The sequence below is a fragment of the Pelophylax lessonae genome, assembly GCF_965119305.1.
Source record: "Pelophylax lessonae genome assembly, chromosome: 13".
Classification (NCBI taxonomy): domain Eukaryota; kingdom Metazoa; phylum Chordata; class Amphibia; order Anura; family Ranidae; genus Pelophylax; species Pelophylax lessonae.
This window is the reverse complement of record NC_138780.1, coordinates 68,713,997-68,737,471: the sequence shown is the minus strand read 5'-3', so window position 1 is coordinate 68,737,471 and position 23,475 is coordinate 68,713,997. Positions and strand designations below refer to the sequence as shown.

At 44.9% G+C, this 23,475-nt stretch overlaps 1 protein-coding gene across 2 annotated transcripts in view; it reads left to right on the top strand.

The window, feature by feature from the left end:
• Nucleotides 1-20,778, top strand: part of LOC309543350 (protein-L-isoaspartate(D-aspartate) O-methyltransferase-like) — a 128,948-nt gene extending 108,170 nt beyond the window's left edge. Inside the window, exons 8-9 of one of the 2 annotated variants that reach the window (XM_082242818.1) lie at nt 8,017-8,186; nt 20,244-20,778. In XM_082242818.1, coding sequence (XP_082098944.1) covers nt 8,017-8,186; nt 20,244-20,256 — 183 coding nt within the window. In that variant the 3' untranslated portion in view covers nt 20,257-20,778. The remainder of the gene's footprint in view (nt 1-8,016; nt 8,187-20,243) is intronic. The other variant, XM_082242817.1, reaches the window with a different exon arrangement.
• The last annotated feature ends 2,697 nt before the right edge of the window (nt 20,779-23,475 follow it).

Genomic DNA, 23,475 nt, shown 5'->3' with positions numbered 1-23,475 from the left:
ACGAAAGGATGAACAAAACAAGAGGCATGCATGTTAAAAAACAACTATACAAAAGAGAAGGGAATAGAAATTTGTCTGAGCAAGAAATGGTGGAGTATACATGCACAATCATTACATGGGGGGTTAATCGTAACCATCTGGGCGTGCAAATTATATAAGGAATGCCAAAAGTAAAAAAAGGGGGGTATTAATGGAAAAAAGAGAGCAATAGAGAGAAGGAAAGGAGGGGAGGGAATGTGATATTAAGTAGTATGCAAAATAGGTTAGTAGGAAGAATCGCAATACCAGGAAAAGAGATATTTAGGCATATAGTAGGACATCATGTGTATGAAAATCAAGAATTGACAACAATTAGGAGCTGCCACCAGTCCAGGGAAGTCACGAGGTAGGCGATCGGAATAAATAGTTTTAACCACTTAAGCCCCGGGCCTGTTTTTCACACTCGGCGTTTACAAGTTAAAATCTGTTTTTTTTGCTAGAAAACTACTTGGAATCCCCAAATATTTATATTTTTTTTTAGCAGAGACCCTAGAGAATAAAATGGAGATTATTCCAATATTTTTTATCACACCGTATTTGCGCAGCGGTCTTCCAAACGCAATTTTTTTGGGAAAAAAAAATCACTTTTTTTAATTAAAAAATAAGAAATCAGTAAAGTTAGCCCAGTTTTTTTCCATAATGTGAAAGATAATGTTACGCCGAGTAAATAGATACCCAACATGTCATGCTTCAAAATTGCGCACGCTCACGGAATGGCAACAAACTTTGGTACTTAAAAATCCCCATAGTCGACATTTTAAAAATTTCTACAGGTTGCGATCTTAGAGGAGGTCTAGGTCGCAAATTATTGCTCTCGCTCTAACGATCGCGGTGATACCTCACATGTGGGGTTTGAACACCGTTTACCTATGTGGGCGGGGTTTCCGTATGCATTCGCTTCTGCGCTCGAGCTAACGGGGACAGGGCACTTTAATTTTTTTTTTTTTTTACTATTTATTTAATTTATCATTTTTATTTTTACACCGTTTAAAAAAAAAAAAAAATTATAATTGATATTCCTATTACAAGGAATGTAAACATTCCTTGTAATAGAAATAGGCACGACAGGACCTCCCTTTTTTTGTGAGATCTGGGGTCAAAAAGTCCTCAGATCTCACAAGTACACTAAAAGATGAAAAAAAAAAAATAAAATAAAATGAAAAAAATAAATGAAATAAAATGAAAAAAAAAAGGGGGACCTTTAAACCGGTTGCTAGGCAATGACGTTTGCCTTCGCTCTGGTCCTCCAAGACCATAGTCAGACATCCTGTCTGTGAGGATCTGGGACCGGATCGTTTTCCCCGCTGCCGGCGGGTCCAGTAAGCGGGGAAAAGTACCGGGACGCGGCGGGAGGGGGCACCTCTTCCGCAGCCCCAGAAGGGTGATCCCACGGCGAATCCGCCGCTGGGACCACCCTTATCGGAAAGCCGACCGCCCGCCGTTTAAAAAAATACCAGGGTTATGGCAGCTATCTGCTGCCATAACACCGGTATTTAGGTTTAAACGGCCGACGTTAATAGTCCTTGGGTGGTCGTTAAGTGGTTAAGGGGCTTAGAGTTGTGTGGTAATATTGTCCTGTGAAGGAAAGGAGTATTCAAGTATACTGTAAGTTTAAAGAGGAGACCAGATGGTCCCCGGTAGAGGGCTGTATTAGGTTTGGGCTCCTGCGGGACCTAATTCAAATCTTGCGGGAGCGGGCGGTTTTACCTCTGCTGCGGGCGGGAGTGGGCAGTCAAAAAATTTTGCGGGTACCCGCGGGGAACGGAGCAATTTGGTGTAACATATTTTCCGGCGTATAAGACGACTTTTTATATAATAAAAAAATATACCCCAAAAATCGGGGGTCGTCTTATACGCCAGGCACTGTAGATTCAGCTAGTTACAGAACATCCCTATTAAAAATGTTAGCCCGCTGGATGTGTATACAGTACCTTTGGCAACTTACAGAACGTCCCTGTGCTGTAATACGCTATGTACCGTGCTGAGCCAATCACGGCAAGCGGTGTATTCTATTAATGCATACAAAGCCTGCTCGGATTGGAGTCAGAGAGGTGGGCTTATACAACCTTTGATGTAAACCCCTAAGTGGAAATGTCAAAATTGGGCCCAAATGTCAATATTTTGTGTAGCCACCATTATTTTCCAGCACTGCCTTAACCCTCTTGGGCATGGAGTTCACCAGAGCTTTAGGTTGCCACTGGATTCCTCTTCCACTCCTCCATGACGACATCATGGAGCTGGTGGATGTAAGAGACCTTGCGCTCCTCCACCTTCCATTTGAGGATGCCCCACAGATGCTTAGTAGGGTTTAGGTTTGGAGACATGCTTGGCCAGTCCATCACCTTTACCCTCAGCTTCTTTAGCAAGGCAGTGGTCGTCTTGAAGGTGTGTTTGGAGTCATTATCGTGTTGGAATACTGCCCTGTGGCCCAGTCTCCGAAGGGAAGGGATCATGCTCTGCTTCAGTATGTCACAGTACATGTTGGCATTCATGGTTCCCTAAATGAACTGTAGCTCCCCAGTACCGGCAGCACTCATGCAGCCCCAGACCATGACATTCCCACCACCATGCTTGACTGTAGGCAAGACATACTTGTCTTTGTACTCCTCAACTGGTTCTTGCCACACATGCTTGACACCGTCTGAACTAAATAAGTTTATCTTGGTCTCATCAGACCACAGGACATGGTTCCTGTAATCTATGTCCTTAGTCTGCTTATCTTCAGCAAACTGTTTGCAGGCTTTCTTGTGCATCATCTTTAGAAGAGGCTTCCTTCTGGGACGACAGTCATGCAGATGAATTTGATGCAGTGTGTGGCATAGGGTCTGAGCACTGACAGTCTGACCCCTTCAACCTCTGCAGCAATGCTGGCAGCACTCATACGTCTATTTTCCAAAGACAACCTATGGATTTGATGCTGAGCACATGCACTCAACTTCTTTGGCCGAGCATGTCAAGGCCTGTTCTGAGTGGAACCTGTCCTGTTAACCCGCTGTATGGTCTTGGCCACCGTGCTGCAGCTCAGTTTCAGGGTCTTGGCAGTCTTCTTATAGCCTAGGTCACCTTTATGTAGAGCAACAATTCTTTTTTTCAGATCCTCAGAGAGTTCTTTGCCATGAGGTGCCATGTTGAACTTCCAGTGACCAGTATAAGAGAGTGAGAGCAATAACACCAAATTTTACACACCTGCTCCCCATTCACACCTGAGACCTTGCAACACTAACGAGTCACATGACTCCGGGGAGGGAAAATGGTTTATTGTTCCCAATTTGAACATTTTGACTAAGGGGTGTACTAACTTTTGTTGCCAGCGGTTTAGACATTAATGGCTGTGTGTAGAGTTATTTTCAGGGGGCAGCAAATTTACAATGTTATACAAGCTGTACACTCACTACTTTACATTGTGGCAGTGTCATTTCTTCAGTGTTGTCACATGAAAAAATATCATAAAATATATATATATATATATATATATATATATATATATATACAGTGCATTGCGAAAGTATTCGGCCCCCTTGAACTTTTTGACCTTTTGCCACATTTCAGGCTTCAAACATAAAGATATAAAACTGTAATTTTTTGTGAAGAATCAACAAGTGGGAAACAATCATGAAGTGGAACCAAATTTATTGAATATTTCAAACTTTTTTAACAAATAAAAAACTGAAAAATTGGGCTTGCAAAATTATTCAGCCCCTTTAAGTTAATATTTTGTAGCGCCACCTTTTGCTGCGATTACAGCTGTAAGTCGCTTGGGGTATGTCTCTATCAGTTTTGCACATCGAGAGACTGAAATTTTTGCCCATTCCTCCTTGCAAAACAGCTCAAGCTCAGTGAGGTTGGATGGAGAGCGTTTGTGAACAGCAGTTTTCAGTTCTTTCCACAGATTCTCGATTTTGATTCAGGTCTGGACTTTGACTTGGCCATTCTAACACCAGGAAATGTTTATTTGTGAACCATTCCATTGTAGATGTTGCTTTATGTTTTGGATCATTGTCTTGTTGGAAGACAAATCTTCGTCCCAGTCTCAGGTCTTTTGCAGACTCCATCAGGTTTTCTTCCAGAATGGTCCTGTATTTGGCTCCATCCATCTTCCCATCAATTTTAACCATCTTCCCTGTCCCTGCTGAAGAAAAGCAGGCCCAAACCATGATGCTGCCACCACCATGTTTGACAGTGGGGATGGTGTGTTCAGGGTGATGAGCTGTTTTGCTTTTACGCCAAACATAACGTTTTGCATTGTTGCCAAAAAAGTTTGATTTTGGTTTCATCTGACCAGAGCACCTTCTTCCACATGTTTGGTGTGTCTCCCAGGTGGCTTATGGCAAACTTTAAACGACACTTTTTCTGGATATCTTTAAGAAATGGCTTTCTTCTTGCCACTCTTCCATAAAGGCCAGATTTGTGCAGTATACGACTGATTGTTGTCCTATGGACAGAGTCTCCCACCTCAGCTGTAGATCTCTGCAGTTCATCCAGAGTGATCATGGGCCTCTTGGCTGCATCTCTGATCAGTCTTCTCCTTGTATGAGCTGAAAGTTTAGAGGGAAGGCCAGGTCTTCGTAGATTTGCAGTGGTCTGATACTCCTTCCATTTCAATATTATCGCCTGCACAGTGCTCCTTGTGATGTTTAAAGCTTGGGAAATCTTTTTTTTTCATCCAACCTCACTGAGCTTGAGCTGTTTTGCAAGGAGGAATGGGCAAAAATTTCAGTCTCTCGATGTGCAAAACTGATAGAGACATACGTCTATTCAGGGGGCTGAATAATTTTCGTTCCACTTCATGATTGTGTCCCACTTGTTAATTCTTCAAATTACAGTTTTATATCTTTATGTTTGAAGCCTGAAATGTGGCAACAGGTCGCAAAGTTCAAGGGGGCTGAATACTTTCGCAAGGCACTGTAAGTGTCAAAGTAGAAAATGTCAATTTTTGGCAAAATCTTCGCTAATTTTTTTATTAATATCGCAAAAAATAACAAGCGCAGAGGTGATCAAATACCACCAAAAGAAAGCTCTGTTTCTGGGAAAAAAAGGACGTAAATTTTGTTTGGGTACAGCATTGCATGACCGCGCAATTGTCAGTTAAATTCGCGCAGTGCCAAGTTGAAAAAAGTGGCCTGGACGTTAAGCAGGAAAATCCTCCGGTCTTAAAGTGGTTAAGGCTTTTTTCAAAAGGTAACAAATCTGCAGAATTTGTACAGCCGTCTATTATGATTTCTAAAGTCTATTTAATATTATCAATGTTTAACTCTGGTGCAGCTGGTATCATATTAAAGTTCTCTGCGTTTTCAAAGTTTTAGGGCACATTCACAGTATGCACAGCGACTTCCATTTTTTTCTGCACTGGATACATGGTAATCCACACAAAAAGAAAATAAAGACACAACTCTAGTTATATGTGTAGTGCAGTTCAGAAAAATGCAGCATGTAGCGTAAGGCATTGCTCTGCTGTGACACTTCAAATGTAATTATAATGGGGGACTTTAATTATCCAGATATAGACTGGGCAGAAGGAACCACGCATTCAGCCAAGGCTCGGCAGTTCCTAAATGTTTTGCAGGACAAATTCATGAGTCAGATGGTGAATGCACTGACAAGAAACAATGCGGTACTTGACCTAGTGATTACCAACAATACAGACCTGCTCACGGATATAGAGATACGGGGCAACTTAGAAAACAGTGACCATAGGTCAATTAGTTTCAGTATTAATCATAGTAATAGGAAACACAAGGGTAATATAAGGACACTGAATTTCAAAAGAGCCAATTTCCCAAAACTGCGCTCTCTGCTAGAAAATATCAAATGGGATAGAACCCTGGGAACAAAGAACACGGGGTTGTTAAGGGACCACATACAAGACTTTAGTAATGAAAACGGTATTATTAGTAGTAATCGGCATGGATTCATGAAAAATTTTTCTTGCCAACCCAATCTATTAACCTTCTACAATGAAGTAAGCTGCCACCTAGATAAAGGTAAGCCTGTGGATGTGGTGTATCTGGACTTTGCAAAGGCCTTTGACACCGTTCCCCACAAACGCTTACTGTACAAACTAAGGAAGGTAGGTATGGACCATAGGGGGTGAGTACCTGGATAGAGAACTGGCTCCAGGGGAGAGTCCAGAACGCAGTGATTAATAGGGAGTACTCGGATTGGGTGGGTGTCGAAAGTGGGGTCCCCCAAGGATCTGTCCTGGGGCCAATCCTGTTTAATTTATTCATAAATGATCTAGAGGAGGGGATATCGAGTACAATCTCAGTATTTGCAGATGATACTAAACTAAGCATGCCAATATCTTCTATGCGGGATGTGGAAACCTTACAAGCGGATCTGAACATAATAATGGGGTGGGCAACTACATGGCAGATGAGGTTTAATGTTGAAAAATGTAAAGTAATGTACTTGGGCGTCAGAAACATGAAAGCAAGCTACTCACTGGGGGGGAACCTCTGGGTGAGTCTAGGATGGAAAAGGACCTGGGGGTACTGGTAGACAACAGGTTTGGCAGTGGCATGCAATGCCAAGCCGCTGCAAGCAAAGCCAACAGAATACTAGCATGTATAAAAAAGGGGATTCACTCCAGAAATAAAGAGATTTTTCTCCCACTCTACAAGACTCTGATCCGGCCACATCTGGAGTATGCTGTCCAGTTCTGGGCACTGGTCCTCAGGAAGGACGTGCTGGAACTGGAAAGAGTCCAGAGAAGGGCAACAAAAATAATTAGGGGAATGGAGGACATCAGCTATGAGGAAAGACTACAAGCACTGAACTTATTCTCTCTGGAGAAGAGACGCTTGAGGGGGGATATATCAATGTACAAATACTGTACTGGCGACCCTAGCATAAGGAACAAACTATTCCGAGAAAGGGAATACAATAAGACACGTGGCCACTCACTAAAACTAGAGGAAAAACTGTTTAACCTTAAAATACGTAAGGGGTTCTTCACTGTCAGAGCAGTAAGGATGTGGAATTCTCTTCCACAAGCAGTCGTATCAGCAGGGAGCATCGATAGTGTCAAAAAACTATTACATGGGCACCTTAAAGACCACAACATACAGGGGTATACAATGTACGGTTAACAGCAAACACAAGCACATCATAGGTTGAACTGGATGGGCTGATGCATTTTTTCAACCTCACAAACTATGTAAAAAAAAAAAAAAGTAAAAAAAAAAGAAAAGTAATCAGTGTGATGCACATTGCACCACTCCCTGTTGGCCCTCACACTGACAGCTGCACGCATGGTAAAACACTGCTCTTTTGTGTAGGCTGGTGTAAACCAACCCTTACAAAACACATAGTTTACACTAAACTGAATAAATTAAACACTCTATCTAAAACACATAACTAATGGTGCTTTATACTTCACTAGAAAATGCTGCATACCAAACTATACTATCAAGGAAAGACTAGTGATAATACATTTGTTAACATGACACTTAGGGATCCACCTGTGGATTGCTTTTCAGAGGGCAGTTGACAGGTGGCTGGGGGGCAACATGTCCTCTCCCCACACCTGTTTTAACCATTTAAAAAAAAAAAAGCTGAACCACTATGCTGCAACCACATGCATTGCCCTCGGTTGCAGGGCAGTTTTCATCCTGGCTGTATTACCATGAATGGATCGTGTTCAGTGGTGGTACTGCCTGCCCAATGTAATGGGGATTCATTTTTGCAGTGGCCATGAAGCAAAACATTGTAGTCTTGGCATATGTACAGCCCCAAATAGCTGCATGTCCATCTTAAGGTGGGTGGTTTAAGGACAGAAAAACTGCACCAACTGCCTGTTTTTACCACCACCATGGCCACCTGTGTGAATGAGCCCCTAGGAATGTGTATGTCCTGGTTAATATAAAACAAAAAAGGATTGCTGTCACGCTTGTTCAAAATTATTTATCTAAATTAGACTATTCCATAGTAATATTTTTCACTTGCAGTACTTAACTGTGTTGTTTTTATGTTTGGCAGCTGCTAAATGAGCTGAAGCCAGGAGGAAGACTGGTCTTACCTGTGGGTCCAGAAGGTGGAAGTCAGTTTCTGGAACAGTTTGACAAGGATAGTGATGGGAACATAACAAGGGTTCGCTTAATGGGTGTCATGTATGTTCCTCTAACAGACAAAAAGAGACAATGGCCACTGTAAGAAAAATTATTTACATTTCTACAAACATAAAGTGCAGTAGAAATCATCATCATTGTTCTGATAGATCCTAACTAGCAAAAGCTAACATTTTGTTGCCATTGTTAATTCTATATTATTGCTTTTTTGCAATTATTAAATAAAAGTGAAAAAAAAAATATATATATATTTTTATTTATAATATAAATATATATCATCATATTTATGTTCAGTATTTGAAAAGAAATATTATGCTTGCTTGATTTCTGGAGAAATATCTTCAACTTCTCTGAATTTAGAATTAAAAGAGTTTACTTTTGTTTATCTTGCTGAGTTTTCATTAAAGCTTTTGTTACCCTATAAAAAAAAAAAAAACAGACCCTATTCCCTGCTTAAAGCATGTTATACAGCACAGTGCTTGTGCTGCGTCATTTGGCCTCCGTCATCCGCAGCCCTGCTCTGTCCTCTCTGTCATCCTCTACCCCCCCGCCTGTCTATTCGTGTCAGTGCCTGCCCCCTCCCCTCCTGCTGCTCTCATATCTAATATAAGATCATACCATCCCTTCTGTAATATAACAATAATTATCCCTGTGTCTGTGTTTTATAAAAAATATGCCGATAAGTTCCTATATCAGAGCGGCTCCCGGCGATCACGTGACCGCTCGGCTCTCTCTCTCTTCCCTTTCCCCCCCGACATCAGCGGCAGTGCTCAGCCCCCTCGCTGGAGCTGTCAGCCGGGCAGAGGTGAAAGCCAAGGAGTCAGCTGAGCGCCGGGAGCCGCTCTGATATAGGTACAGATCGGCATATTTCTCTTTCGTTCCTTGACATACACAGCTCCTGATATTCATGACCATTGGGTTATACTTCCCCCTACAGGAGTAGGAAACTAGGCAGAAAATAATTCTGGCTACACCCATGTGCAGTCCCAGAGGGTATACTCCCTCTCTCTGCTATAGCCACTTTTTCTGCCTAGTCAGGAGTAAGGACCTAGTTCCTTGCTGGGATCTCTGGTCCCTGCATTTTCTTTCTTTTTAGATCAAAAATTGTTTCTCCTGGATTTTTTCTGTGAGATCTACAATCAACTGCCGGAATGAGCGATGGGCTGGATAATTCAGATCCAGTGGGCACCCCAGTCTGGCCAGCGAGTGTGTGCAGACCTTAGCTCCGTGCTAGGTCGACCGTGCCCACTGGATCTGAATTATCCAGCCCATCGCTCATTCCGGCAGTTGATTGTAGATCTCACAGAAAAAATCCAGGAGAAACAATTTTTGATCCAGGGCTGGCCTGCGAGTTAAATGCCTCGCGAGGTTGCATATGACCGGGTCTCGGCCCGAGTCGCAGTGTTCCTCCTGGCTAACAGCCCCCCATTTCGATGGAGAGATTCTGTCTGGAGCGGTGCCTGCCTGGTTCCTGGTATAGTGTGTAGCTGCCCCCCCCTCTTCCCCCTGGAGAGTTTTGGGCACCCCCCCTTGCCAAGTCCCTCATACTGACCCCCCCTCTACGCTGGGGCTGTTTGGGTGGTCTGGCCACTTTCCTGGGATGGGGGCAGGGCGCTAACTGGCGATGGGGACGCGCCACCGGTGACTGGACAATCGACTGTGCGGGGTTGTACCTGGTGGGGGCTCCTGCCAGGGCCCCCCATTTTGCCTGGATCTGTCCTCGAGGCCTGGTCTCCCACCTGGGTCCCTGTAAAGCCTCGCGGGGCCACTATTTTGTTGTAGCCTGTGTTTCTATACACAGCTGCCATGTTTGTGTAGTCCGGTGGCCATTTTGTTGTGGTTTGCCTCTGGAAATAGCGGTAGCCATGACAGTGGAGCCCTGTGGGCAGCGATTTTGGCGGTGGGAGCCCCTCATCCCCTGGTGCTGACTCCTGGATCATTTTACTTCCTGATCGCCACACGTGTAGTGCATATTCTCCTGGTGGCTGCAGGTGCCTGTTTCTGTGAGTGGTGAGTCTAGTGGGGTCCTCTCCCTCTCTGCTGAGGATTGCTTGGTGCTTTGTCCCTAGCGACCAGGTGGTGCTGGCAGCGCGGAGTGGGGGTTGTTCCTTAGCAGTATTTTACACTTCGTGGGGTCCCCCTGGTTACTCATGGAGTCTTTGGAGCATGTTTCCACACCTGATCCCCTCTCTGGGGCTGTGGGGCCCTCCGGGTCCCAACCATCCATCCATGCACTGATGGCGGTCCTGGAGTCCCTTGTCTCCCGGGTGGAGATGGTTTGTGGGTGACAAGCTCACAAAAAGCGCCCCCCGCCTTCCCCTGCTTCATCTGTCTCATCAGATCCTGAATCTGATTCGGCTGCTGTGGACGTGGGTCACCCTGCTGGGTCTGCAAGCACGTGCCTGGAATCCTCTGATGGTGAGGATGATTCCTCCACGTCTGCGACAGTGCATGAAAAGACGCTGCTGAATGCACTGATTGTATCTGTGCGTGAGACCCTGAAGATGGAGGGCGCAGCTGCCCTTTGGCACTCACTAGCCATCCAAAGCGGCAAAGGGGTTTCCTTTCCCTGCCTATTTTGACAGAATTGTCGCTAAAGAGTGGGGACGACCAAAGCATCCCCGTAGGGTCCCTAAGCGCTTTACTAGGCGTTACCCCTATGAGGAGTCTCTTCTTAAGAAGTGGACTGTGCTACCAGTGGTGGACCCTCCGGTTTCCAGATTAAACAAGGCAACCATGATTGCGGTTGAAGAGTCCCCACCCTTTAAGGATCCGGCTGACCAGAAGTCAGAGGCTGTGGCCCGCACTATGTACACTCTGGCTGGCTCTGCAATGAGGTATTCACCATTGCCCTAGTGTCACAAACTCTGACCGAGTGGGCTAAGCTCCTACACCGTGACCTGGAGGGGGAACAGCTCTCCCCTGCCTTAGCTGAGCTGGCGGACCAGCTAGGCCAGGGGCTGCAGTTTATCTGTGATGCCTCTTTGGATGCAGCTCCCGTGAGGGCTCCCCTCTCTGTTTTGGCAGTGGTCCTTCAGTGTGTCTTTTGGCTCAAGTGCTGGTCTTCAGATCAGACTTCAAAAAGGGCCCTGACCGATCTTCCTTTTCAAGGAGATCACCTATTTGGAGCTACCCTGGATGACATCATTAAAGGTCTCAGAGGGGGTTAGAGTACTTTACTTTTCTTTCACAGGCTACCTCATCATAGATGTAGGCCTTCCTTCTCGGCCCATAAGAAGTTTTTTCATCCCTCAGGGTCGACTAACAAAGGCTCGAAGCCTTTCAGGGCCTCTTCTGGAGGATCCAAACGAACCTGGTCTGGCAAGCCAGGATCGGGCTTATCTAGACCCGTGGACAAGGCTCCTTCTGCCTGAAGGTGCGCTCTCACCCGTATCGGTGGTGGGGGGACATTGTCGCTTGTTTCCGGGTCTGTGGACTTCCCAGGTGCAAGACAAGTGGGTCCACAAAGTCATTCGGTCTGGCTTCAAGATACATTTTTGCTCTTGTCCCCTGGCAAGGTTTTTTTCCTTCCAACTTGCGCCTGTCCCCAGACAGCTTACAGGGCCTTTTTAGGGCGGTACAAGACCTGTTCCTTTAAGGGGTGATTGTCACAGTTCCGACCTGAGAACATTTTCAGGTTTTGTACTCAAACCTGTTCACAGTTCCCAGGAAGGAAGGCAAAGTGTGTCCAGTCCTGGACCTCAAGGCGCTAAACTGCTTTGTGCGGGTACAGAAGTTCGGAATGGAGTCCATTAGAACGGTGGGAGCATTCCTGCGTCAGGGGGATTTCCTCGCCTCTATCGATATCAAGGATGCTTACCTTCACATTCCAATATGTGCCAGTCACCAGCATTTTCTCTGCTTTGCTGTGGGAGAGGAGCATTATCAGTTTGTGGTGTTACCCTTTGGTCTCGCATCTGCTCCTTAGGTCTTCATAAAAGCGTTAGCCCTGGTGCTAGCTTTGCTACCCCAATGGGGGATCGTGGTACTGGGCTACTTGGACGATCTCCTTTCGCGAGTGGAGTCTTCCTCTGTTCTGATGGAGAGCCTGGAGATCACAATATGAACTCTGCGGGAGTTCAGCTTGTAACCTGGGGTAGCTCTGGAATGACCGCCAGCCAGTTTGGTAAAAGCAAAACAGTTCATTTATTTTAGCAACAAAATAAGGGATAGAGGAAAGATGGGGCTTTACGGGCCAGTGGGAGTAGAAGGATCAGAGACAAAACTAATTGTAAAACCAAAAATACATTTTATTGATATAAAGAATAATAAAAGCCAGCATGGATAACCATGCATATGTGGAAGACAACAACCTGACATACAATAGTAAAATCAAACAAATAACGTCACTGTTGAAATAGAAACATATCCCATAAAGGGATTATAGCCAAAACAAAGCCTGTATAGGATGGAAGATGGGTCTCAAGCTGGATTCGGTCAGGATAGGTCCCCAGCAAGCCGACGCGTTTCGCTCAAGGCTTCCTCAGGGCCTGAGAGACCATAACAGACCGATGTTTCCTTTTTGGTAGTGACTTGTGCTAGGCGGCAGGGTTGTAGCAATACAGAGGCTGTCCGGAAGATATTGCTTCCGTATTCACGATACAAGCTCTATATAGACATCAGGGATATATTTTTTTGCACTGGATCCAATGTATTAAGTCCCAACTGTGTCATCAGAGGCAGGGCTTATAGGAATAGCCCCCTTGTGATCTTTTGGGGTAAATCACACCCCGAAAGGTAGATGTCCTCTCCCTGGTTTATTCGTCCTTATATATATAGTCTTCCCTAGATATAATAAATCTAGTATTATATGACAATAGCTTGAGCCGGACAAAAAAGGCACCTTTCTCTGTGCAGTATTACAAGAGGGTATATCCCCAGCCTCAGGGTCTTTGATGGAGACAGAATTGACCTCTCCTTAATCTAGGAAATGCTCCAGGCAGGAAAGGGGGACATATATAAATATATATCTCATAGTTATATGGACCGACGGTCCTGGGCTACCCAGGCCCTCTGTGTCTAGTTCACTCACAGCCTGTCTACCTTCATTTATTTTAATCGCAGCAAAACAAAAGACAGCTTACTTCAGCCAAAGTAAATAAACAGTCCAAATCCTGGTATTGGTAATAAAGCAGCAAGCTCACCGCTAGTCTTTGGTCCCAAACATGGGTCGGGCTCCTCCAAAATAAGGGTGCCAGGCAGGTCACACGAGGGGGTAGCAGCCTGTGTCTCAGCTTATCTGGGAGCTTCCACTTGCTACACAGCTTGTGAGTCTCTCTCTCTCTCTCACTCTCTCCCACTCACTTCCTTGACACGGGTGCTGATTTCCCTCTACTGCCTTTCAAGCCTCCCTCACTTGGGACTAAACCCCTTTGGGACCAAAGTCCTGGTAGTCAGGGTTTGAAGGCTCTTCCCCCCCCCCCCCCCCAAGTCTCTTTTTACCTTCGAAATCCCGAGTCCCTGATATAAACTTAGACATCCAGAGAGTCCTGGAAATCAGTCCTCTACAGCCAAACTTAATCCGGGACACCCTGCATGGGTGAGAACCCCTGAGTACCACAAAAGCTGTGCAACTGTCCCCATTAAAGGGACCACAACTAAAATATCGGGGGAATGTACCTGTCATCCAGGACACATTCCCGGTGTCCTGTACAGGCTGAATTCTGAATTCTCAGAAGTCTGCTCTGATTCCATCCACAAAGCTGGACTATCTGGGCCTGACTCTGATTCGGCCTTAGCCAGAGTGCTCCTTCCTCTGGACAGACTCCAGAAAAGGCAGGCTGCAATTCGCCTCCTACTGTCCAACAAATGGTCATCCCTCCGGACTTGCATGCAGGTGCTGGGCCTGATGGTGTTTCCCTTTTGAGGTGGTTCTGTTTGCACAGTTCAATACGAGGTCCCTGCAAAGGGAAATTCTGACCAAATAGGACTCCGCAGTCTCTGGACAATCAGATCCAGCTGAGTCGGGGCACGAAGGAGTCCCTGATATGCTGGCTTTGTTCTCTGGCACTTCGGCTGGGAAAATCCTTCCTCCCTTTGTATTGGACAGTGGTCACCACGGATGCCAGCCTGTCCGGCTGGGTAGGCATCCTCGGCAAGCATTCTGCCTAGGGGATCTGGACGCTGGAAGAGTCTAGACTCCCGATCAATGTCTTAGAACTCCGAGCGATCAGACTGTGTCTGGATAATTGGACAGATCATCTTCAGGGTTGTCCAGTGTGAATTCATCGGACAAGCCACAGCCGTGGCTTATGTCAATCACCAAGGGGGCACAAGAAGTATCCTGGCAGCTCTGGAGGTAGCTGTCATTCTAAGGTAGGCAGAACAGATCGTTCCAGCCCTCTCTGCCGTACACATTCCAGGGGTGGAAAATTGACAGGCGGATTACCTCAGTCGGCAGGCATTGGACCACGGGGAGTGGTCCCTTCACCCGGAAGTGTTTCATCAGTTGTGTCTCCGGTGGGGCACCCCTGAGGTGGATCTGTTGGTGTCTTGGCTTAACAGAAAGATGCAGAGATTTATGGCTTGATCAAGGGATCCTCTGGCAGACACCACAGACTCGTTGGTGGCCCCTTGCGGTCAGTATCGTCTGATTTACGCCTTCCCTCCACTGAAGCTTCTGCCCAGACTTCTACGCAGGATCGAGGCAGAAGGGATTGCAGTCATCTTCGTGGCCCTGGACTGGCCTCGCCGGGCTTGGTACGCCGATCTGGTGCAGCTGGTCGCCGATGTTCCTTAGCAGCTTCTTCTCAGGGAGGATCTGCTGTCCCAAGGACTAATCTTCCATCCTGCTTTGCAGACGCTGGCTTTGATGGCTATCCAAGCACAGATAAGAATGCTCAATATGCTGTGTGAAAGCCGCTAGGTCTTCCTGCCGACAGAAACGTTTTTAGGGCTTCACAACAACCAGTGATGTAGCAGTGGTCGGCGTGCGTTCCACCGATAACCTGATGTGACGTGGTAGGGTCAGGAAATGAAACTTAGACCACAATGCATTTTGCAATCAGATGTGCGTCATCAGGAAGTCTGCCTGATTTCCTGATGATGCACATCTGATTGCGAAATGCATTGTGGTCTAAGTTTCATTTCCTGATCCTACGACGTCACATCCGGGTATCGGTGGAACGCACGCAGACCGCCGCTACATCATCGGTTATTGTGAAGCCCTAAAAACGTTTCTGTCAGCAGGCAGACCTAGCGGCTTTCACACAGCATATCGAGCCTTCTTATCTGTGCTTGGATAGCACCACCAAATGTAAAGATCCATTTTTAAACTTTGTTTTTTTTAATACTTAAATAAAACGGTATTATACTATCTCTGGCTTCCTGTCTCTTATACCTCCAAACTGAGACACCGGTATAGATCCCCCTTTTTGGAGATACTGACCCAGGAGGAATTAAGTGAAGCATTAACCCCCTAAAGCCCTAAGGGATTTCCAAGTATAAGATCCAGATACTCCAATTGAGGAAGGAGGAGAAGGAGTGGCCATACCTCTATATACCAAAAGCCCATTGGGTCTGTGTGACCCACCAACCTCTGGTGAGCATTTAATATTGTCACCTAGCTCACAAAGGATCACGCACTGGAAACACCCGGATATTCTGTATCCCCACTTGGATATTCTGTTTATCCATTTCAGATATTTCTGAAATGTCACTTGAGTGACCCCTTGCACGCTAGAAAGTCACTGTAATATTGATCAACTGCACTAGCCACCTATAGGCACTAGCAAATGATCTCAAGTGTCACTAGCATTGGGTATTTTGCACTAATACTTTTTAACCAGTCCATTTTTTTAGCATCATAATTTTACTCCACTTGAATTTTGCACCTAGCACTTTATATTGCTTATTTGCCATGCATTAATCTGTTTAAGCACTGGTACTGCACAGTCACTTCACTATACTATTTCACATATTTTGCTATGTTTATTGTGATTATATTTTAATGGTTTTATTGTTATCAAATTTATTGCACAAGGCTGTATTTTATTAGCAATTTATTGAATATATGGTTCTTTTCACACTATTATTTGATACACATTGGTTTTAGTTATTTAATAGTCAACATTTATCAGCACCCTTAAACCCTTCACATTCACATTTTTAAATTGTTTTCACATTTAAAACTCAAGAGGCAGCAGATAAAAAGATATAAATATTTAATATCACCTATAACTAAACGCCTTCACACCTTTTTCACTTTTATACGGTATTTACTATTGCCCTAGTGTCACAAGCTAGGACTGATTAGGCCAAAATTCTACACAGGACCTGGAGGAGAAACAGCTCCCCCCTGCCTTTTGGGGAGCTGGCAGATCAGTTGGTCCAAGGGCTACAGTTTGTCTTTGACGACTCTTTGGATGCTGCTCCCCTGCTTTCTAGAATGTCTCAGCGGCGCATTATCTGGCTGAAAGGCTGCTCTGTGGACCAGGCTTCTAAAAAGGCCTTGTCCAATCTTCCATTTGTGGGGGATCGCCTGTTTGGAGCTTCCTTGGAAAAGGCCTCACAGGGGGAAAACCTAACCTTCTTCCTTAGGCTTCCAAGGGTAAGGAAGTCTTGGTCGGGCAAACCACAAACATGTTCTGCCAGACCTACGGACAAACATTCCTGCGAAAGAAGGGGCGCCCTCACCAGTATCTGAGGTGTGGAGGAACTTTGTTTCTGTTTCCCAGATCTGTGGACCTCCCTAATCCAGGACAAGTGGGTCCACAAAGTCATTTACTCCGGCAAGGAGGGCAAGGTGCGTCCAATACTGGACCTCCAGGTGCTAAACTGCTTTGTGCGGGTATAGAAGTTCCGAATATAGTCCATTCGCACGGTGGTGGCGTCCTTACATCAGGGAGTTTTTCTCGCCTCCATCAAGGATGCCTACCTTCACATCCCAATATGTGTCGTCCATCAGAGCTTCCTCCGCTTTGCTGTGGGAGAGGAGCATTATCAATTTGTGGCATTACCCTTTGGCTCCTCGGGTCTTCGGGAAAGTGTTGGCCGCGGTTCTAGCATTAATGTGTCAGCGGTGGATCGCGGTATTGGGGTACCTGGACAATCTGCTCTTATGACCAGAGTCTTCCACTGCCTTGTTGGACAACTTGGAGATTACTCTGCAAACGCTGAGGGAGTTCGATTGGGTTCTGAACATTCAGAAGTCTGCTCTGGTTATGTCCCCAAGCCTGAACTACCTGGGCCTGACTCTGGATTCGTCCTCAGCCAAAGTGTTTCTTCCTCTGGAGAAACTTCAAATGTTGCAGGAGGCAGTTCGGCTTCTGCTATCCAGCAGACGGTCGGCTCTTCAGACTTGCATGCGGGTGCTGGGCCTGATGGTATCTACCTTTGAGGCAGTTCCGTTTGCACAGTTCCACACAAGATCTCTGCAAAAGGATATTCTGGTAAAATGGAATGTCAGGAAAAATTATTTCTTCCCCTGTACTGGACGGTTGTCACACGGATGTCATCCTACCCGGGTGGGGACGCGTCCTCGGCACCGAGTGTTCCCAGGGAGTCTGATCTCGGGCAGGCTACCAATTAATGTACTGGAGCTCCGTAACTATCAGACTGTGCCTAGTTTATTGGACATGTCGTCTCCAGGGGTGTCCTGTACGGATTAAATCGGACAATGTCAATCACCAAGGGAGCGCAAGAAGGTCCTGGCAGCTCGGGAAGTAGCCAGTATTCTAAGGTGGGCAAAACCATTCGTTCCAGCCCTCTCTGCTGTTCACATTCCAGGGGTGGAAAATTGGCAAGTGGATTATCTCAGTTGACAGGCGTTAGTCCAGGGAGAATGGTCACTTCATCTGGAGGTGTTCCATCAGTTGTGTCTCCAGTGGGGTACTCCTGAGGTGGATCTGTTGGCCTCTCGCCTCAACAGGAAAAGTTCAGAGGTTTGTGGCACGGTCTCGGGATCCTCTAGCCAACACTACAGACGTGCTAATGACTCCTCGGAGTCCGTATCGTCTGATTTACGCCTTTCCTCCTCTTCAGCTTCTGCCTAGACTCCTACACAGGATCGAGGCAAAAGGAATTTCAGTCATCCTAGTGGCTCTAGACTGGTCTCAACATCCATTGGCCACACACTCCTTGGTGCGTACATTTGTACAGGGGGTGAGACGCTTGGTTCCCCCAGTGCGGTCTCCATTGCTGCCGTGGGACCTCAATTTGGTGTCAGACTCACTATTTGTTCTCACGGATGGACCTTGCAAAGGGCTGGCTGCCTCTGCTGCGACCATTTCCAGATGGATCAGACAAACTGTAGTTCAGGCTTATTCTATTAATCACTTAAGCCCCGGAAGATTTTACCCCCTTCCTGACCAGGGGTTTTTTTGCGATTTTTTTACTGCGTGACTTTAACAGACAATTGCACGGTCGTGCGACGCTGTACCTAAACGAATTTCACGTCCAAATAGCACACTTGAAATTAACTCTGGACCTTTTTATCTGCTTCTTGTAAATGGGATAATGAGGGTATAACACACACCTGGCCATGGAACAACTGAGCAGCCAATTGTCCCATTACTTTTGGTCCCTTAAAAAGTGGGAGGCACATATACAAACTGTTGTAATTCCTATACCTTTCACCTGATTTGGATGTAAATACCTTTAAATTAAAGCTGAAAGTCTGCAGTTAAAGCACATCTTGTTTGTTTCATTTCAAATCCATTGTGGTGGTGTATAGAGCCAAAAAGATTAGAATTGTTTCAATGTCCCAATATTTATGGACCTGACTGTATATCAGTGGCTTAACAACCACTTTAATTATCAAGGGTCACATTTCCAAAGCCCGACCTATGTTTTGACTGTAATATTATTATATGTTCTCCTTCTTTTGCAGAATATAATGGATTCATAGACCATATTTTAGGAGAAACATGGAAAAAAAAGCACATTTTTGTTTCTGCAAAAAAAGTGCATTTATTTTTTTAATTTTTTTAAAGTGAACTTGGCCCTTAGGGCCAATTCACACCAGAGCGTTAATCTACGTTTTAGCGCATATCAACGGAAGAACATCTGAAAAACAATATTGAATGTGTCCTATTCACACCATAAGGCTGTATTCACACCATAACGCTGCACATGCATGTCAATGGATGTCAAAATGTATGCAAACAGAGGTCAGCGTGTGTTAACACGCAACTAAAATGGATGGAAATGTACATGCATTTTCCATAAATTTTAGCACAAGTCAGTGTGAATTGGCCGTTAATATACTGGATCCTATGACCAATTTGACCAATACTTTAGCCCATTTTTCTATCAATTAAAAAAATTATGACATAACTACAGTAAGTTAAACTGAAGAAATATGATTTTAGCTGCTTCTGTTTATTTCAACAGCAATCATTAACCCATTACAGAATCATTAACCCATTACAGAATTGTGTACAGCAAAGTGTCCAAATGTTTAGAACTATTCCCTTACAATGGTGGTCCTTGGTTTGTTTCCCCCCTAGGGACAGTACACCAAATGAAATTTGGCTGGTCCAACAGGCAACAGCCGAATTTTGACCAGTTTGTGGGCTCCCCCGCTAGACTGAAGTTGAATAAACAATCTGGTTAGGTTGGAAAAGTTTCCATCAATCAGCGACTGCAGCCAATCCCAGCCGACAGCTGTTGGTGCCGCTGTCAAAATATAATATCCCAGCACAGGGGATTGCTTCATACACCTTGTTTATGTTGATGGAGGAGTCTGTATGGCCAATTTTAGGTGAAAGGAGTTTGTATTTAGCTAGTCGCAGTTAGTCCCATTCAACTGTACTTGTTTGTGATGTTGTTTTGTAACTTTTCTAAGCCATAGGCTTGGAGAACCTATAAAACATCTTCAACATTACCAAACAAATCCAGCTGAATGTGACTAACTGGCACCAGATATACCATGACCTGGGTAAATTAGTTTGTATATAATTTCTATGCGTTTATGGGTCTCTTCCCAAAAACATATTGTGGAGCTCGGTATTTAATTCAGTGTGTGAATTGCATTGATGAGTTTGATGGGGATTTTAAGCTCTTTCTGAGCAGGACATGGGTTTAGTTCTATTGTAATATGTTGTCACAAGAGCAATGCAGGAAATATCCAATCCATTGTGTAAAGTTACCTATTTAAGTTGTTAGTCATCTTAAATATGTTTTTTCCTTCTTCTATAGGGATGAGCTTTGAAAATTGATTGGTGACCTTCAGGATAACAAGTTGGCGAAAAGAGTAGTTTTCACATGTGGTTTCAAGATGGTACAAAGTTATTTCTCAGGAGGCAACACTAAAGCCCTTGCTAAGAAACATAGCAGGGTCAAAGATTATGCAGGGCTGCACAATTTCCACATCTATAAATCTGTCTATACAACCCAATAAACTGAAAAGTGTAAGAAATAAATAATTCAGCAATTTGAAAACCTAAATAAAAATAGAAATTACCCTTTTGTTTATAAATCTTAAATCAATTTCTCAAGCCAAAGATGGTCTCCTTGAGTAAACTGAACATTTGTTTAAATTTATAGCATGGGTAACTTACATGCAAAATATACATTTATCATAAATATACTCCAGATTTATACAACTTTTATGTCCATGTGACAGCAAGGTATCTTCCATTTTCAGAATGTCGGTAATGGTGGTCTTTCTCTCAGTTCATATTTTCTTAAAATAATGTTGATATCTAGTTAATAATGAAACCTGTAAATGCAACATTTTCTAGCTTAATTAAGGCTTTCTGACAGATTAATTAGATTAGTTAAACAATGCAGATAACTGAGGTATTAAAGGCAGATGTCTACAGACTATATGTGTATATGACTTCTGATCTCAGATGGGGTCTTAGGGATTTTTAGGGTCTATAGAAAACTATATATAAGCACCTATGTATTAATAACAACATGTTTTGGTGTGTATTAAGAAAATCATATTTTGCAAAATTATTGGTGTCCTATATTTGCACTGATTAAGAAACACCATGCCACCTTGCATGTAAAGTTATGTATAGTATGCCAAAGAACTTTCAATATGAAATTCTTCTGCTTATTTAGTTCTATTCTGCTGGTCACTTCATCAAATCATTTATCCATTAAAAGCAGTAGGCCTAACATAAACGGTAGAGAGACAGTTTGGACATGTACTGAGCTCCTGAGTGCATTGTTCAGATGCAAGTAAGGGTATTGAAACCTTTCTCACACAATCAGCTCTATTCAATAAAATGTCTTTAGTAATCACTGCATTTCTAATCTGTATAGCAATTAAAATTGTTTTTCATTCATTCTCTTACCTAGCAACCATCCTTTTTTTTAAGTGACAGTCAAGTCTAAACTTGACTACTGGGTTATGGGTATGTCGGGTTCTAAACTGAAGCAAACTTCATTGCAGAATCTTTCAATGCCTCTAGAATAATGCTGGTCACACACATTACGGTCTATTTCTACAGTTCCTTTTAGATATAACTCCATCTTTCCTATTCAGTGCCAGTCTTAGACATTCTGATCTATCTGAATAATTTTGTAAATGTACGCATAACTATGTAGTGTGAGGGCCAACCTGATTGGATATAAGGTCCTCGCACTACATAGTTTTGGTAAATCTAAATGGGATGATACAGGGGGTGTTGAATTTGTAGAGTGCAAAATGTGGTGTAGCTGTGCATGGTAGCCAATTAGTTTCTAACTTAAGCTTGTTCACTTAAAGTGTTACTGAACTCGGGACCCTACTTTCACTATATCTGGTCTCCCACAGTACACAGAACATGGAAATGCAATCGTTTTAGTAAATATAAACTGCTGAATACCTTTTCTCATCAACAGTATATAGCAGTTTTGGAACTACTGTGAGTGTCTGGTTAAAGCTTGTAGGGGTTTTTATTCTCCCCTGATTGCCCTATGAGGCTACAGAACCCCTGACCCTGTCTGGACAGTGCTGATTGGCCCTGAGCTGATTAATGCACTCGTCCAAGATAAAAAAAAAAAATGAATGTGCATTATGCTGCATGTTAAGTTGCATAGCATTAAAGGGATTGTAAAGGTTTAAGGTTTTTTTATCTTAATGCATTCTTTGCATTAGGATAAAAAAAAACCTTCTGTGTGCAGCGGCCTCCTAATACTTACCTAAGCCCACCTTTATCCAGCTATGTTGTAGGAGTTTCTCAGCTACCCGGGACTCCCCTCCTCATTGGCTGAAACAGCAGTGCTGTGCGTTTGCCTACCGCTGCTGTCAATCAAAGTCAGTCAGCCAATCAGGAGATAGGGGGCAGGGCCGGGACAAGGCTTGGTGTCTGAATGGACACAGTGCGGGGGCGGACGTACAGGGGTCGCAGGGGTCACCATGGCGACCGGGCCCCATGCTGCAGGGGGCCTGAGAGGGCCCCCTGTATGTATAGAGAGGAGGAGCAGCAAGAGCAGCTGAGAACGAGCTCCCCGTTCCTCAGCGAGTTACACAAACACACACGGCAGCTGGTCTCTCTCCCTAGCTGCCTGTGTGTGAGTGCAGAGAGCAGAGACGAGAACTGAACCCGCCCCTCCCCCTTCCTGTGTGTTTCCTGTACAGTACACGGAGGAGAGGAGGTGGGACCAGCTCTCTCCACTCTGCAACAGCGCCGCTCTGATCTGAGGTCTGTGATGTTTATAACTAATATAATACTGACTTGCAGGGGGGGATGGAGGGGTGTGTAAAGCTGGGGGGGTGTGTATGGAGATGGAGGGGTGTGTGAAGCTGGGGGGGTGTGTAAAGCTGGGGGGTGTGTATGGAGATGGAGGGGTGTGTGAAGCTGGGGGGGTGTGTATGGAGATGGAGGGGTGTGTGGGGGGGTGTATGTAAAATTCCTACCACCCCACCCCCTGTCATCTTCATTCCCCCTGTCATCTTCCTACCATCCCACCCCTGTCATCTTCATCCCCACTGTCTTCTTCCTACCATCCCACCCCCTGTCATCTTCATCCCCACTGTCATCTTCCTACCATCCCACCCCTGTCATCTTCATCCCCACTGTCTTCTTCCTACCATCCCACCCCCTGTCATCTTCATCCCCCTGTCATCTTCCTACCATCCCACCCCCTGTCATTTTCATCCCCCTGTCATCTTCCTACCATCTCACCCCTGTCTTCTTCATCCCCACTATCTTCTTCCTACCATCCCACCCCCTGTCATCTTCATCCCCACTGTCATCTTCCTACCATCCCACCCCTGTCATCTTCCTACCATCCCATGCCCTGTCATCTTCATCCCCCCTGTCATCTTCCTACCATCCCACCCCCTGTCATCTTCATCCCCCTGTCATCTTCCTACCATCCCACCCCCTGTCATCTTCATCCCCCTGTCATCTTCCTACCATCTCACCCCTGTCATCTTCATCCCCACTGTCATCTTCCTACCATCCCACCCCGTCATCTTCATCCCCCCTGT